The 16,890-nt window shown below is 48.9% G+C and overlaps 1 protein-coding gene across 1 annotated transcript; it reads right to left on the reverse strand.

The window, feature by feature from the left end:
- Positions 1–6,309: 6,309 nt before the first annotated feature.
- On the reverse strand, positions 6,310–11,440 carry LOC134402024 (protein lifeguard 1-like). The gene is made up of 5 exons (XM_063131392.1): positions 11,357–11,440; positions 10,358–10,558; positions 9,410–9,538; positions 8,509–8,652; positions 6,310–6,653 (listed from the first exon to the last, which is right to left on the reverse strand). Exons 1-5 carry the CDS (start codon positions 11,438–11,440, stop codon positions 6,504–6,506), a joined length of 708 nt encoding a protein of 235 aa, XP_062987462.1. The 3' UTR covers positions 6,310–6,503.
- Between the last annotated feature and the right edge of the window lie 5,450 nt (positions 11,441–16,890).

Here is a 16,890-nt window from a genome sequence, read left to right on the forward strand (position 1 = left end):
CAGAGCTCCACAGATATAGATAATAAAAAAAAAAATAAGAAGGGGGGGAAGAATGGCCAGTTCCTCTCCTCCCCACCCCCATTGTTATTTTTTTTACTTTTCCAGAGGCACGGGGCCACCCATGGCGACCAATCAGGGGGCGCCATGGGCTCTGTTGCCAAAAAAGTCAGGGTAAGTGCCCGACTTCTTTGGAGCGGAGTTTCCGGGATTTCCCTGCCAGTCCTTCGGAAATGGGCAGATTCACCTGTCTGCCATGTACAGTCTGCAGTTGTATAGTTGCCTTGTCAATTTCCTTGTAAATTTCCTTGTAAGTTACCTCCTTCATTGACAGTGAACTCTAAAAGCTGTCAAAGTGGAGCAGATAATTTGAAACCGACAAGATCAATGTACTACTGCAGACGTACATAGCAGACAGGTGAATCTGAGCATTTGTGAAGAGACTGGAGGAAAAAGAATTTTAAAATCACAAACATGTTTGCGCACTTGAGAAGCAGCCTAAAAGAAAAAGAAAAAAGATTGTGCCTGGAGTAATTGCTCCAAAAAGGGTTCATGATGGTGGTGGGGAGAAAGAGCCTATAAACTCCCACAGGTCAATTTCATTCTCTCACTGTAGCAATTCTTTGAACCAGAACTCAAAAAGCAGCAGCTGAACAGGACAGAGCTATTGGGGTGTGCTGGTGTAATTACTGCGGGAATATGTACTGGCTGCAAAAATGGCTTGGTTTTTAATTTAATTTTTCTGTCATTTGCAAATGTGCAAGTGCACATGTGTGAGTGACAGGGAAAACCACAGCAATGCTATTTTTGCAGTAAATAGTACTTACACCCTGAGGCAGTGGGCCCGGGCCTGCAGCCTTATTAGCCCATGCCTTAATCCAGCTTTGAATGGCTGCTGGGACCATGACCTGCCCCATACCGAATCCACCCGCAGGGTTTCTTTACAGGCCCTGTCCTTGCTGAAATCCCCATGCTTTATGCAGGAGCCAGTGGGAAGGCCGGGCCACTCTGAGCTGGAGGTTCATGTCTCTGATCTGGCCTTTGGCAAAGCCTCTTGGGGGAGCCCAGTGGCTCATGCCCAGGTGTACCAGGTACACGGGGGGGGGGATGACAGGAGAGGGAAATCCCAACCAGGAGAAGAAGAGAAACTACTCCTACTCCCCACAGGCCTTTCACTGTGCACTACACAACTGCGCATTTACATTAACTATGTAACAGAGATGCATGTGCCAGGGAACTGACCCACGGCTGCCACCACACCCCAGCAGATTGTGTACTTGTACAAATGTGTGATGGTCATGCTCATGTGCTACAGGGCTACATGTAACCCATACAAGATGTGCATACTTGTAACTGCCCCAGGCTCACCTCTCCGCCTGCATCCACCAACCAGCTTCCGGCCATGACCCAAAGGCACCGCTGGAGACCCCATGTGGCCTGTTTGCTCTGTCCCAGCCCCACTCTCAATTTATAGCCAAGTGTGGGTCCATGACCCTTTTGCCTTTGGGATCAAATTCAGGTCTGGAATCACCCTCCCAGCCTTGGGGCAAAGGGCCCAACCTACATCCTGGGTCTCTCTACCCCCGCCCCGCGATTGCTGGTACCTGGTTGACTTAGCCGGGTGGACTCAAAAGTTGGCCCCACGCTGCCCTCGAGCTGGAGGGCGGCCCTGAGATCCTGGTTCTCCCGCAGCAGCAGCACGAGTTGCTTCAGCTCCTCGTTCTCTGCAACTAGTGCGTCAATCTCCTTCCGTAGCTCATGATAGCGAGCAAGAACGGCCATCCCCAGGAAGGTGTTGTGGGGAGAGTGAGAGTGGGCCGCCTGCTGGTGTCCCAGAGGAGTGTCATTCAGAGGGCCATGCAAAGGATCATGCTGCCATGTGCCCCCCTCTCCTTTCCACTGCTGTGCTGGCTGGCCGGCTGGCTGTCTGGCTGGCCAGGTGCCCGGGTGGGTGGGTGGGTGGGTGGCAGTGTCATGGCTGGCCATTGTGACCCAAGCAGCTTCTGGAGCTCTTGTGACTGTCTAGTGTGAGGCTGGGAGGGGCAGCAAAGCTGCTGTGGGAAAGGGCACCCATCCACCCCGGTTACAGGGAGGGATTACCTTGGAGATGGGGATTCCCATGGACCCCAGTGGGGAGGGCTTTGCCAGGGCACGGTGGGCTGCTTCTCGGCCTTCCTCCTGGGCTCACCCTAAGCAGAAGGGGGAAGGCCTCTTCTGCTTAGGGTCAGGTTCAGGAAGGCGGAATATCTATGTTTATGTATTTACTCAGATGCAGACACTGCTTTCCACACAGTCATCAGAGGGGTGAATATACAACGTCCTCTCAAAACAACAATAAAACATAGCAATATTCCCCTTCTCCTTAAGGTGCCTTCACCTCTCAGAGGTTAGCTATCGTTAGAACTCTTTTAGTTTTTGACGTTGCTGCTCTAAAGAACTGCATAGAAGTGCAGCCCCACCATTCCCCCAAGTTCTGTAGCCACGACGGTCGTCTTGTTCCCACTGATTTCCCCCCCCCCCTTCAATTTTCCCTTGCAGAATAAATTGGAGTGTGGTACATTTTTCTGCTCAAATAATATGACCAAGATATTGTAATTTTCTTTTTATGGCATTTATTAATTCTGCTTGTTTGTAGTAGCAATAAAAGGTAGCAATAATAAAGAGAAGCTGATCAGCAGTAAAACTCCACGCTCTTCAGTGCACTACAGACCGTGGTTGGCTTGGTCACCCTCTGGGGAAAGCTGGTCTGAGCAGAAGGTGGGGCTGAACAACTGACCTCTAGGTGCCCTCATCACAGCTGGCGGTGCGCTCCAGAGGGTAACGGAAATGCAGCGGTTGTCCAGTGCACAAGTATGGACTGCCCACTGCCCTGTTGCCATTCTCCTATTCCACTTTTTCTGCTGCTGCTGCTTTAGCAACCAACCCTCCTGTGGCTCTAGCCCAGACCCCGGGCTTTTCCCTGCTGCCTCTGCAAGGCCCAAGGCCCAACGGGGTCCCACCTTACCAAGATGGGGCAGCTCCTGCCTGTCACCCAAGGCCCCAACTGGTCCTCTCTGAGTTTCAAGAAAGTTGTGTCTGATGAAGTGGGCTGTAGTCCACGAAAGCTTGTGCCAGAATAAACGCGTCTTTACCACTAGACTCTTTTGTGGCTTTTGCTGCAATAGACTAACATGGCTACCCCACCCCCCACCCCCGAAAAACCTAGTTTGCGGTGTTTTTCAAAAAGGCTCTGAAATGCAGTGCAATCCTGGACTTAAATTACCTTCCAGCTATTTCAACGTATAGTTCCTGGTCCTGTGCTTGAGGCCCCCTTGAGCTTCCTGCACTCCTTGGAAATATGGTGCAGCAACATGGATGCAAACAGGCCCTCCACGCTGTCCAGGGGCAGCTCAGGCTGAGCTCGCCATCAGCCGTTCCAAGCGCCTGGAGGCGGGCGCCTCTCAGGTTGGGATCAGAGCCCTGTTGCCAAGGCGGTGGAGCACCTTTTGAACTTGAGCAGAGAGGGAGGGAGGGAGGCTGAATTTCTCATGCTGGATGGTGGAAGGGAAGGTTGTAAGTAGGAGAATTGTGTGATGTACCGGGACTGGATGCTGCTGTAGGACAACCCTCATCTGGTGCTACCACATGATAGCCCTCTTCAAAGACTTGAAAAGTTGTCACACAGAGGAGGGCCAGGATCTCTTCTCCATCCTCCCAGAGTGCAGGACATGGAATAACGGGCTCAAGTTACAGGAAGCCAGATCCTGGCTGGACGTCAGGAAAAACTTCCTGACTGTTAGAGCAGTATGACAATGGAACCAGTTACCTAGGGAGGTTGTGGGCTCTCCCACCTTAGAGGCATTCAAGAGGCAGCTGGACAACCATCTGTGAGGTATGCTTTAAGGTGGATTTCTACACTGAGCAGGGGGTTGGACTAGATGGCCTTAGAACACCTTCCAACTCAACAATTCTGTAATTCTATGATCTCCTGGGCTCCCCTTCTTGCTTCCTGCTTCTCCATTGCTCAGGACAAAGGATTTTTTAAAATATCACTACCCCAATCAGGTGGGGAATTCACTGAAATATCCTAACTGGGGTGGGCGGGGAAGGATTAAATGGCAGGCACATTATTGTTTTGAAGTTTGAAATGCCCATGCTCTACCCATTGGTACTACCTTCCCCCACACCCCAGATATCTCTCTGTGGCCACCGCAAGACCAACAGCACCTGTTAATTCAGAAATGTGAGTGAGCCTGGCTGAGAACTGCTCCGATCGCATCATGCAAGTGCCAAAGGACCTCCCCCGTTCCATGCGGCTCATTGTCTGCACCATTAGCACCATCCAGGCCATCAACGTGGCCTTGGGGACCCCACTGGACAACTACTACACCTTGGCCAAAAGGTGGGCAGGTCCAAAAAGGGGCCACTCCCTGACCGATGCTGGCAACAGAACGCTGATCCACCAAGCAGCTGTTTTAGGGGCAGCAGAAGCCCAAGGCTTGCTCAAGGAGGCGGGTGAGTTGTGGCTTTTTCTGTTGCAAAGTGTGGCCGAGCTCACTCACTTGAGCTACCTGTTCTCTGTAGAACATAGTGTGATCTAGACTGGAGGCCTACAGCACAGGCTAAGGGCAGGAGTTCTGCTCTTTGGAGGAGGTTGGAGCTGACACCTGCCTGCTTCTTCCCAGACCTGGGCTTCTTGGGATGGTCCTGATTGTTTTCAGAAGCCTATTTGCTGGCTTCTGAAAACAAAGCCTTCATAGGGCTTTGTCTGGAAACAAAGCCCTATGAAGAGAGACTGAAAGAACTGGGCATGTTTAGCCTGGAGAAAAGAAGATTGAGGGGAGACATGATAGCCCTCTTCAAATACTTAAAAGGTTGTCACACAGAGGGCCAGGATCTCTTCTCAATCCTCCCAGAGTGCAGGACACAGAATAATGGGCTCAAGTGACAGGAAGCCAGATTCCAGCTGGACATCAGGAAAAACTTCCTGACTGTTAGAGCGGTACGACAATGGAACCAATGACCTATGGAGGTTGTGGGCTCTCCCACACTAGAGGCCTTCAAGAGGCAGCTGGACAACCATCTGTCAGGGATTCTTTAGGGTGGATTCCTGCATTGAGCAAGGGGTTGGACTCGATGGCCTTACAGGCCCTTTCCAACTCTACTATTCTAGGATTCTATGACCATCAGAGGTAGAAGCATGAGCCAGGAAGCCTCTGGTTCGTTCTTTTCAGATGTCTGAATCATCACCATCCAACTTAGTGATTTTGAGTCAAGTGAGATATCCTAATGTTCCCCTTTCTTTAGCATGTATCAGTTAGTGCATTGTGCTGTTGAATGCTTTTCTTGATATATTTCATTTGTTAAGGCATGAATTAAGGGTTTCTCTTCCAACCTCAGGGCTTGGTCTGGGAGCTGAAGGGAAGCCCCCTAACCCTTACTGCAATTTCCTGTTGGAGCCCGGTTTACCAATCAGGAGGATGCGCATCCCAAAATTATGGACCGTAGTTCAATTTTTCCCTTTTTGTGCCTATTCTTGCACTTTCAAGGGATCCTTCCGAAGCTCTTTGTAACCTTCCGTTTTATCCACGCCAGCAGACATGGGCCACCTCACTGCTCACTGCTAGTTCCAGATCACTCATGAACAGTTTGAAAAGCATTGGTCCCAAGACAGATCGCTGTGGGATCCCAGGGTTTAATTGCATCTTACATACTATGAGCTTCTTATATATTTCAAAGGAAACTTTTTTATTATGCGTATTTTCTAAAACTCAAATTTGCTCTACCAGCTTTTGCCTCAGTTTCTCTCTTGGTTTTTTTTTTTTTTTTATAATAGGAACCCAAAGAAATCACATGACTTCTAATAAATGCTTTACTTGCATCCTAGATGGTTGTCCTATTGATATTTCTGTTGTGTGAAAAAATTCATGAGTTCATTAAAATGTTTTAACAACTTTTGGATTTTTAAATGAATGAGATTTTTAAATAAAATCTCATTCAATTTCCATTATGATAGTCCTTTTTTCTAATTAGAAAACATTATCATTACAGGATTATGGTCAGCGTATAGGGCTGAATCAATTGATGGGCATGAACTCTTTGAGTAAAGCGTACCCAGCTTGGCATATTTGCATCCCTTCCCCAATTCTGCACAGCCAAACCTACCCATCCCCACCCCAGGGAGATGCCAGGCAGAAAAGCTGTTTTCTTTCAAGAGTTTGGCACTCCCTCCCACACTCCTGGGGTGTGGCGTGCAGAAGAGTGCCTCCGCCCCGCCCCGCCCCTCAACCTTTCCTGTGGAGCGGCCCATCTGCCCACCCTGAACCCCTCTGGGTAGCCTTCCCAAGATAAACACGAGTCAGGGAGCATGAAAGCAGGAGGCCGCAATCCCAAGGAATGGGCAGGAACCTAGAAAACAAAAGAACCCTGGGGGTCTCATGAGCAAAACGAGGAGGATAACCATGATGACAAGAGACAATCGGGGTCGTGTGGAAGGAACTCTATGCTGAAAGGGCCGGTGGGTTTGCCTAATCCTTACTATTGCCAGAGAGGGCCAAGATGTAAAGGAAGATGTTAATAATGTCTGTGTAGAGGTTGAGGGCTGCAAAGATGTACTCCTCCGGACTGATGGCAAGCTGCTTGTTCCCAAGGATCATCTGGGTGTCCACAGCCAGAAACTGCAAAGGAAAAGATGGGGTTTAGGGTGGTCATTACTTATTATTATTATTTATTTATTTATTTATTTATTTATTTATTTATTTATTTATATAGCACCATCAGTGTACTTGGCTCCTGGAAGCCCTCCCTGAATGGCCTGGGGACATCTTTGAGAGCAGGCGCCAAGAGGGAAGAGACCAGTTGAAGGACCACGCGTGGGAAAAGGAGGCGCTGGAACAGCTCAGGGGTTGGGCCCAGAGGTCCTCCTGGAACGTGGCCCCATCCACCCCGCAAAGCTCCTTCAGGGTCCAACACCTTGAACTGAAGGACAGGCAAGGGCTTCTCTTTCCCTGGGTGTCACTCAATCTCCAGCCGCCCACAACATCCCGCCCATCCTTGGCCGCTTGCACCCCTGTCCGAGCCCTGCCCCCTTAGCATCCTCAACATGCCAGTCAGGAAGCACAAGGGCCCTGCGAGGCCGTGTCGGGAAAACCAGAGGATTGGCGGGTGGTCAAGTGAGGTGGTGGCTAAAGCAATCTGTGTTGTGCCCAGGTGAAAAGTCCTTTCTGTTCACTCACTGGGTTCAGGAAGGTAAGAACATCAGAGGAGCCCTAAGGCTGGATCTGACTGAGGCTCCACTTAGTCCAGCACTCGGTTCACACAGGGGTCAACCAGCTGTTGGCCAGGGACCCACAAAGCAGGACACAGTCCAACAGCCCCCTCGCACCCTTGTTCCCCAGCAACTGGTGCACACAGGCTTACTGTCTCGGATACTGGAGGTAGCACACAACCACCCGGGCTAGTAGCCATGGAGAGCCGCCTTCTTCTCCAGGAATTTGGCCAATCCCCTTTTAAAGCCATCCACATTGGTAGCCATCACTACATCTTGTGGTAGTGAGTACCGTAATTTAACTCTGCGCAGAGTGATGAATTACTCCCTTTTATCTATCCTCAATCTCCCACCAATCAGCTTCATGAGATGACCCCAGGTTCTGGAATTATCAGAGGAAAAATGTCTCCCTATCCACTTTTTCCACGTCATGCATAATTTTGTACACCTCTAACATGTCTCCCCTTACTTGTCTTTATTCTAAGAGTGTCATCACATGGAGGAAAATCATGTTTCCTTACCGTCACTTCTCCACCCCCACTTTTGTCGTTCATTACTCCCTCTTTCTTCCGGGAGAGGAAAGAGGAAGTAAACAAAAACCACGTGGCCCATTTAGGGGCCATTTATATTGTGCTGCTTTTCCTCCACACAGCAGCACATTCTGTTGCTTCCATTCAAACCCCAACTACAGACTTGGGTTGGCAAAAACAGCTTGACATTTTCATCAACCCGCACACCACAACCCTAAAATCTGTCTCTTGGTCGTTTACTGCTAGTTTAGTTCCCATCTGGTTATACTGGGTTGGGATTTTTTGCCTCAATATGCATCAATTTACACTTATAGAATAATAGAATCATGGAATAGCAGAGTTGGAAGGGGCCTACAAGGCCATCGAGTCCAACCCCCTGCTCAATGCAGGAATCCACCCTAAAGCATCCCTGGCGGGTGGTTGTCCAGCTGCCTCTTGAAGGCCTCTAGTGTCTCTCTTCATAGGGCTTTGTTTCCAGACCCCTGATCATCCTGGTTGATTACATTGCTTACATTGATCCGTGTGTGCCACTTGAATGCACACTTTTCCAGTTTGAGGAGCTCCTTTTGGAGCTCTTCATCATCCCTGTTTGTTTTAACAACCCAAATGATTTGGTGTCATCAGCAAACCTGGCCACTTCACTGCTCACTCCTAATCCCAGATCATGTGAACAAGCTGAAAAGGATTGTCCCCAACACAGGTTCTTGGGGGAGCCCACCATTTCCTTCTACTCACGCAGGTGAAAAGGAGGGCTCCAAGGGACGCATAGATTATCTGCAACAAGCGGTTCTGGATGAAGATACAGAGGATGGCAAAGATGAGCAGGACCATCAGGCAGACGCTCAGCAGCCCCCAGCATGAGGTGAAGTCATACTTGGTCTGCAGGAGAAGAGGCCCACGACGGAGCTTAGGGAGCGCCTCAGAACCATCCCAGCCGCCTCCCCTCCCTGCTCCCCCTCCTTCATTGCAGGGCCATTAACACCCACCCACCCCCACCCACCCTTGGATTTGTCCTAGCAGCCTGGGTGGGTGATGACGGGCAAGCTGCGAGTGCATTGCACCAGTGAAGATCACAGCCACCAACTGCACAAGTGCTCGATCTGTACGTAGCACGTCCGTTTGCCTTGCACGGTTTTATTGTGTGCCAAAGAAAACATGGAAAACATGAATTCTCTTTCCCTTGTGTGTCGGGCTTTTGATATATTGTAAGCCTGTGGGTAGAGAGCCATGTTTGGGGTATAAAGTGAGATAAAACGACCACCACTACTGAAGAGGGAGGCTCTGGTCCCAAAGCCCCTTCAGGCTCTGCTTCTGGCCTGTCAGGAGCAGCGACAGCCCCAAGGCCTCCACCGCAGGGCAAGAGCTGCCACCTGCCATGGACGGGTGGTACAGGGAATGGATGGCCCTGCCCAAGTCACGCTGCTGGGCGATCCAAGAGCAGCTGCGCGCTCACGCAGTGGGATCAGCAAACCGTCGTGTACTTAAGGGACACGGAAAGCAACGGACCAAGTTGCCCAACACTTCTCAAGACAAGTGGAAGGGGAAGAGGGAAGCAGCCTACTTCTAGCTTCAGTCTCTTGTTACATTGACAGTGGCTGGTGTTTGGGAGAGGGAGAGGCCACACACAGCCACCCACCTGCATGGAGAAGAGGACAACGGTGAAGCAGACAATGGTAGTGATGCCCACGGCCATAATGACGGCGTCTGTGTTATAGAAGCTGGCAATCATGCCCACCATGTAGGAGAGGCACAGGGTCAGGATGGACTGTGGAGAAGAAACAGCTGCATTTCACAGGGGGCACTTCAGGTTGCACCGTTATGTCCCTGACGGAGGGATCTTCCTCTTCCGAGGGGCTAGAACTCCCAGAGATGGGCAATGACAGAGAGTGACTCCCTGGGATCTCAGGGGAGATGGTTATGGGTCCAGCCCCACAAGAGGGGAGCTCTGGTTCTGAGGCAGAGGCTGGGCAGCCACCTAGACCCTCAAGAGCATCATCCCCTCAAGAGGCAAACCAGGAGAGCTCCTTTCAGAAGAAGTGATTGATAAGAAAGGAGGATTCCTCAAGGGGGAAGGACTCCCTGAGGGCAAGGCTTGTAACAAACTGTAGCTGAGCCCTGACTGGGGCTCAGGAGGCTCTGACAGTATCTGTCTAGCCATTGCTGGAAACTATCTCTTGATACCCTGAACCTGGTTTGTGTTTGGACTTCCATGCTATTGATCCCTGGACTCCTAATGACTGCTCTTGGATAGTGTTTCTATTTGATTGATCTCCCAGATTTTGACCGTGGCTGCGCCTCAGTCCTCTCTCTGGAAAACCCCTGCTGTCCTGACATAACTGCTTGACAATTTGCTTGCTAAGTTGACTTCTGTATTGTATTCATTCCTGCATTTGCCTGTCAATGAGCTGGACCGAGTTAGAGCGGGACGTGCCCTCCTCCGTGCCAAGCTCCTGAGTGGACTGTGGGGCACCCACCCTTAAGACCTGTCACAATCTCTCCTGGCCAGGCCAAGCCCAACTTGATGCCCTCCAGACCTGCATTGCCACTGCCCGCTCTCCCCCCCATGTCAGGACCTGGCCCCTACCAGGGCGATGAGGTTCCAGGGGTGCCTGCGCCGGAATTCCCCGCAGCAGCTGAGCATGATGAGAGAGATGAAGAAGACGGCATACGAGACGTAGTAGGTCCAGATATTTTTCCGCACAAAGACCTTCACATCCTTCACGAAGGTGAAGACGGTCACAAAGGCAAAAGTCACCGAGAGCTGGATGGTCAGCACCAGGAACACCTGCAGGAACAAGTACAGTGGTTTCGCTGGGATCACTGAGAGCACGAGCCATGCATGCAAGGCCCAGGAGGGAAGGAGGCATCGGCAGCAGACACTACCCAAGCGGGGCCCAAACCAGGATCTTGAATGCCCCCAGGCTGCAAACGCAAGACACGTCCCTTCGAATTATTTATTATTTTTATTTTATTTATTACATTTTTATACTGCCCAATAGCTGAAGCTCTCTGGGCGGTTCACGAAAGCATGGGGGGGGGGGGGTTGTTTGAAGCGGGGGGGGGGGTTCCCCATGCTGCTTCTGCTGTTTTCGTGGCTCTTTTGTGGGCCGGTTGGCCACTGTGGGAGACGGGGACGATGCTGGACTGGAGGCACCTTTGGCCTGATCCAGCTCCAGGTCTTCTGATGCTGAAGAGGTTCTATGCATGCACACCACCAGCTCCCCTCCTCAGCAGCTTCTCACGGTCTCAGGCCACGTGCGAAGTCTCTCCCAGCCACGGCGCTGTGAATCATTGACCCTGGAGACGTCAGCGGCTGAATCTGGGAGACTCAGTTATGCCAAGCAGGCCCTCTCTTCCGCCCTCCGGTGCCACAGGCAGAGGGCACAGCTTCACCTCAGCCTGGGGGTGTTGCAAAAAATAGCAACACCCCCTTGTGATTTGAGGTGTGACTTGGAGTCGCAACCTCGTGGTCAGAATTATCCTTACTAAACTACGGTCACAACCCAGCACAACTCTTCTCACTGAGCAACGCTCCACCCACCCCCGGAATCATTTCTCCTTACAGACCCTCTACACAACTCACCTTGCGAATGAAGGCCTGCCGGATTTTCTTGTCGTCCCAGACGGGGGAGGAGTAAATAGTGGTGGTTGTAGGCTGCTGGTCCATGCTGGTGATAGTGGTAAGGAAGTTATGTTGTCCCAGCAATAAACTGCAAGCATTTTGTTAACTGGCAAGCCGTGATTCCCCTCCACTCTGTCCTCACGGCTAGCACATGTTTGCTATTTGGGGTACTGGTTATATTGGGGCTGTGGGAGTATTGCAGCCTTCTGTTGGCTAGTGCCCGTGTCATCAATGGGCAGTATGCAGAGGGTGGCACACTCTCCTTGTGTATTGCCAGGCTGGGCTGCTCTGGAGGCTGCTGGCACCACTTGGCCGCCGCTCGTTGGGCAACCAGGGACAGGGTTTCTCCAGGGTTGTTGCCAAACCCTGGAAGGCATCGCCTTCGGAGTTGCAACAGGTCCCCACTCTTGCTGGGTTCAAGAAGCCGTCAAGACACGTATTTTTAACTTATAGTTTTTAGTATTTTTAACATTTTATTATGTTTTCATTTGACTAAGGTTTTTATTCACTGACAGTTTTATAAATCACCTTGGTTAGCTCCAGAAAGGTGTTATATTTATTTTTTCCATCTCCCCTTGCTACATTGGTCTTGATAAAGATATTTTTTTAAATCTCACCACCCTAATCAGGCGGGGGATGTGCTGCACCCTGCATCTAAGAATATAAGAAGAGCCCTGCTGGTCAGACCAAGATCCATCTAGTCATAGAATCATAGAATAGCAGAGTTGGAAGGGGCCTACAAGGCCATTGAGTCCAACCCCCTGCTCAAGGCAGGAATCCACCCTAAAGCATCCCTGACAGAGGGTTGTCCAGCTGCCTCTTGAAGGCCTCTAGTGTGGGAGAGCTCACAACCTCCCTAGGTAACTGATTCCATTGTCGTACTGCTCTAACAGTCAGGAAGTTTTTCCTGATGTCCAGCTGGAATCTGGCTTCCTTTAACTTGAGCCCGTTATTCCGTGTCCTGCACTCTGGGAGGATCGAGAAGAGATCCTGGCCCTCCTCTGTGTGACAACCTTTGAAGTCTTTGAAGAGTGCTCTCATGTCTCCCCTCAATCTTCTCTTCTCCAGGCTAAACATGCCCACTCTGTTCCCAGAGTTGCTGAACAGTGGCCTGTGTGAGGCCCATAAGTCGGACACGATGCAATAGCACCCACCAGCATAGACATTGTGCGTCTGATTCTGAAGGTTGGTTATAGCCATCAGGACTTTAGTAGCCATAAGTAGCCTTCTCCTCCAGTAATTTATCCAACCCTCTTTTAAAGCCATCCCAATTGGTGGCCATCACTACATCCTGTGGTAGTGAGTTCCATAATTTAACTATGTGCTATTTTAATAAATTAGCGTGGGTTACAACTCACTTCATCAGATGCTGTAAGTGGAACTGGAAATTTTGAGTCTGAAAAGACCGTTAGAGGTAGATCTGTAGCAAGCATTCCATTGCCTTAAAGAGAAAGTGACAAACCTCAAAGTGCACTATAATGTACATAGAAACAACTTGATTGTGTTAATTGGGGTCAATAATTAATACAATCAAATTTCCAGCTCATCTTTTGTCCTGCACGTTAGAAGTTGGACTTCAGCAAGCATCCAATTGGGTGAAAAAGTACTAGTTGGCAGAGAGTCCCTGTCTGGTCCTGCTCCAGCTGTCTTTGAAGGATGTCCTCTGCTTAGACTCTCATCTCCGCCACTCCCTGTCTTCTTCCCACAATCCCCCCTCTCTGAAAAAGGGCTGCCATGCAGCAGCAGCTGCCTCTCTCTCTCTCTCTCTTCCATTCTAGTTAGACAAAATGAGGCTTTCCTATGCCAGGTATTTTCCCATGTCTTTAAAGATAAACACCAGACTCTCTTCATGTATTTTTTATATCTCCAAGCCCACATGCTCTGCTGCATAAGCCTAATCCCAACGCTGCAATCTCACGTTCCAAGGGAGGCCCTGGGAGGTTAAAGTGTTCATCGACAGGATTATTTATGTTCTTAGGCTTGATGCCTGATTTGCGCCCTTTTAATCTTTGTCTTAAAGACAGTCCTGTTTGGCTGATGTAATTGTCTCCTGGGCACTTGATGCAGGAGATTGAATACACAATGTTCAATGACGTGCAGGTAATTTGCGCTGGATGCAGTGGGCAGCTGGCATTGGTTCCATTTCCATGATCACCGGTGTTTATGAATGAGCCAAGTTGGCATTTAGGTTTATTGCAAGGGCTAGTACCTTTGCTCTGAGGCCAGCGATGAGGTTTTGTCATAGAATCATAGAATCATAGAATAGCGGAGTTGGAAGGGGCCTACAAGGCCATCGAGTCCAACCCCCTGCTCAATGCAGGAATCCACCCTACAGCATCCTTGACAGGTGGTTGTCCAGCTGCCTCTTGAAGGCCTCTAGGGTGGGAGAGCCCACAACCTCCCTAGGTAACTTCCATTGTCATACTGCTCTAACAGTCAGGAAGTTTTTCCTGATGTCCAGCTAGAATCTGACTTCCTTTAACTTGAGCCCGTTATTCCGTGTCCTGCACTCTGGGAGGATCGAGAAGCGATCCTGGCCCTCCTCTGTGTGACAACCTTTTAAGTATTTGAAGAGTGCTCTCATGTCTCCCCTCAATCTTCTCTTCTCCAGGCTAAACATGCCCAGTTCTTTCAGTCTCTCTTCATAGGGCTTTGTTTCCAGACCCCTGATCATCCTGGTTGCCCTCCTCTGGACACACTCCAGCTTGTCTGCGTCCTTCTTGAATTGTGGAGCCCAGAACTGGACGCAATACTCTAGATGAGGCCTAACCAGGGCCGAATAGAGAAGAACCAGTACCTCACGGGATTTGGAATCTATACTTCTATTAATGCATCCCAAAATAGCATTTGCCTTTCTTGCAGCCATAGCGCACTGTTGGCTCCTATTCAGCTTGCAATCTACAACAATTCCAAGATCCTTCTCGTTTGTAGTATTGCTGAGCCAAGTATCCCCCATCTTGTAACTGTGCATTTAGTTTCTATTTCCTAAATGTAGAACTTGGCATTTATCCCTATTAAATTTCCTTCTGTTGTTTTCAGCCCAGCACTCCAGCCTATCAAGATCCCTTTGAAGTTTGTTTCTGTCTTCCAAGGTATTAGCTATCCCACCCAATTTGGTGTCATCTGCAAATTTGATCAGCGTTCCCTGCACCTCCTCGTCCAGATCATTAATAAAAATGTTGACGAGCACTGGGCCCAGGACTGAGCCCTGCGGCACCCCACTCGTTGCCTCTGTTGAGTCCTGGAATGGACTATGGTTTTTATCTTTTCCTTTATTTCTACAATGTCCTGCAAAACCTGGAAGAAGTGAGGAGTCAGCAGAACATAATCACTTAAAGGTCAACTTTGCAGGTGGACACTTATTGAATTATTGGATTATTGCATGGAGTCATTTTCTGAGATTGTTCAATTAGTGGTTGCATCATTTTGTACAGGACTGCCTATAAAAGAAACTGTGTTTGTATCCATTATTATTCCTATTCCTGATCCTCATCATACCCCAACTTGATGTGTGCTGTATTACTATGATCATCTGTGAGTATTTGTAACTTGTAACTTGTATTACCATTACTAAATTATTTATCTGTCAGTAAAGGATTTACTTTTAAAACTTACAAGGAATCCTTGCCTTATTGGTCTTTGCTGCATCCTAACTAAGAGCCGTTTGTTACTCTGCTATTCACTGGTTCAGCCTGTAACTTCCAGCACGTTAAAAGTCCAGTGATTACCCAACAGCCTCTCCCCAGTTTGAGAAGGTTCCATTGATAAGTACTCTTTGAGTCCGATTCTGTAGCCAACTGTGAATCCACCTAATAGTTGTTCCATCTAGCCCACTTTTAGCTAGTTTGTTAATCAGAATGTCTAGTCCCTGGTCAACAATTGCTTCAGGTTACCTGGTTGCCTATGAGCACACAGGGGCTTCCTATTACGACTCTGGGAACGGCCGTTGATTTCTGATGTGTTGCAGCATCCAAACTGTGATAGTCCATGGCACTGTTGGACGTGTCCTTGTCTGGGATAAAGAGGAGATTTGTACTGCGAATTCCGGTTTTCTGACTCTTTTTCCTGAGTCACACGGAAGGCATTCTCCACCTCAGGATATTTCAGAGCTGTGTTGCCTACAGATGGGCTGCTGAAAATAGTAGGCTATTCTACTACCTACCCTCTGGAGCTCACGCTTTCCAAAAGCTGCTGATACAGAAGCCTATCTACTGGGTTTATAAAGTTTGCAAAGGTAGGGCACTGTTCGATTAGTCTCTTCTGTAGAAGAACTTCCTCTAAGGGCTGACAAGGTAACCACTGCCCTAAGATTCCCCCTGAAGTCAGCTTCCCCAGGGTGTCATCAGGCGAGCATTTTATTGCACGCTCACTGCTGGGTACTCACAGATTTAGCGGATGCCTCTCATAATGTCGTCTGCGTCCCGTGCACTTCCTACCCCTCCTAGCCTTCTTTGCACGACAGTATTCACATGCAAGATTTTTTGCTGATCTTCTAACTTCATCATCATTATTATTATTATTATTATTATTATTATTATTATTCATGAACATTAACATTTATATAATGCCTTATCTGCTAAAAAGCTATTAAGGCAACAATTTAAAACAATAAACCTTGCAATGCTAAAAACAAGTACATTTAAAACAATAAAAACATTAAGAACGACACATTTTAAAAGGCTAAATTGAAAAGATGTGTCTTCGCACCTTTTCTAAAAGCCGGGGGAGTGGGGGGCAAATCATAATTTTGAGGGTGCAACCAGTACATATCTTTCCCGATACTGTGCACCTGTTAGCAAATCTAGCTTGTCCCCAAGATCACTGTACCCAAGGGCTGGGAAGTGGTCAATGTAGCACCACTTTAAAAAAAGGGGGGGATCTGGGAATATTGTGGAAATGGAAAGGTGGTTAATTTAACTTCTGCTCCTCTGTAAATTGGTGGAAAACATTATTAAAGGCAAAGTTATCAAGCATTTAGAACAGCCTCCCTCAACCTGGGGCATTCCAGATGTGTTGGACTGCATCTCCCAGAATGCCCCAGCCAGCTGGCTGGGGCATTCTGGGAGTTGTAGTCCAACACATCTGGAGCGCCCCAGGTTGAGGAAGGCTGATTTAGAAGGACAAGTCTTGCTTAACAAGAAACATGGCTTCTACACATTTATGTCCTTTCTCACTAACCTTTCAGATTTCATTTGACAGTGTCAGCAAGAAGTTTATAGAGATGATACAATGCATTGTTTACTTGGACTGTCAAAAGGCTTCTCGCACAGTTGTTCACGGAAGCTCCTGAGAACAGGTATCTGAGAATAGGACGAAGGGATTGGATATGGGATCTTTTGAAGGCAAAGCAAAGTGCTCTACCACTGGCCTACAACCCTTCCCTCAAAGAAAATTTAGCAGCCCTAGGATAAGAAGATGGGTCTCCTATGGGTCACTAACCAGGAAGCCAAGGAGAGCAGTGCTTACATTGGAGAGATGCGAGAAGCTGATTCCCC

The sequence above is a fragment of the Elgaria multicarinata genome, chromosome 7 (genome assembly GCF_023053635.1).
Source record: "Elgaria multicarinata webbii isolate HBS135686 ecotype San Diego chromosome 7, rElgMul1.1.pri, whole genome shotgun sequence".
NCBI classification, from domain to species: domain Eukaryota; kingdom Metazoa; phylum Chordata; class Lepidosauria; order Squamata; family Anguidae; genus Elgaria; species Elgaria multicarinata.

Excerpts from the sequence above, each read along its gene's own strand:
- LOC134402024 (XM_063131392.1), bottom strand. The coding sequence starts at position 11,440 with ATGGACCAGCAGCCTACAACCACCACTATTTACTCCTCCCCCGTCTGG. Across the intron at positions 10,559-11,356 it reads GGCAGGCCTTCATTCGCAAG|GTGTTCCTGGTGCTGACCAT; the intron begins GTGAGTTGTGTA and ends TTGTTCCTGCAG. Across the intron at positions 8,653-9,409 it reads TTGTCCTCTTCTCCATGCAG|ACCAAGTATGACTTCACCTC; the intron begins GTGGGTGGCTGT and ends CTTCTCCTGCAG.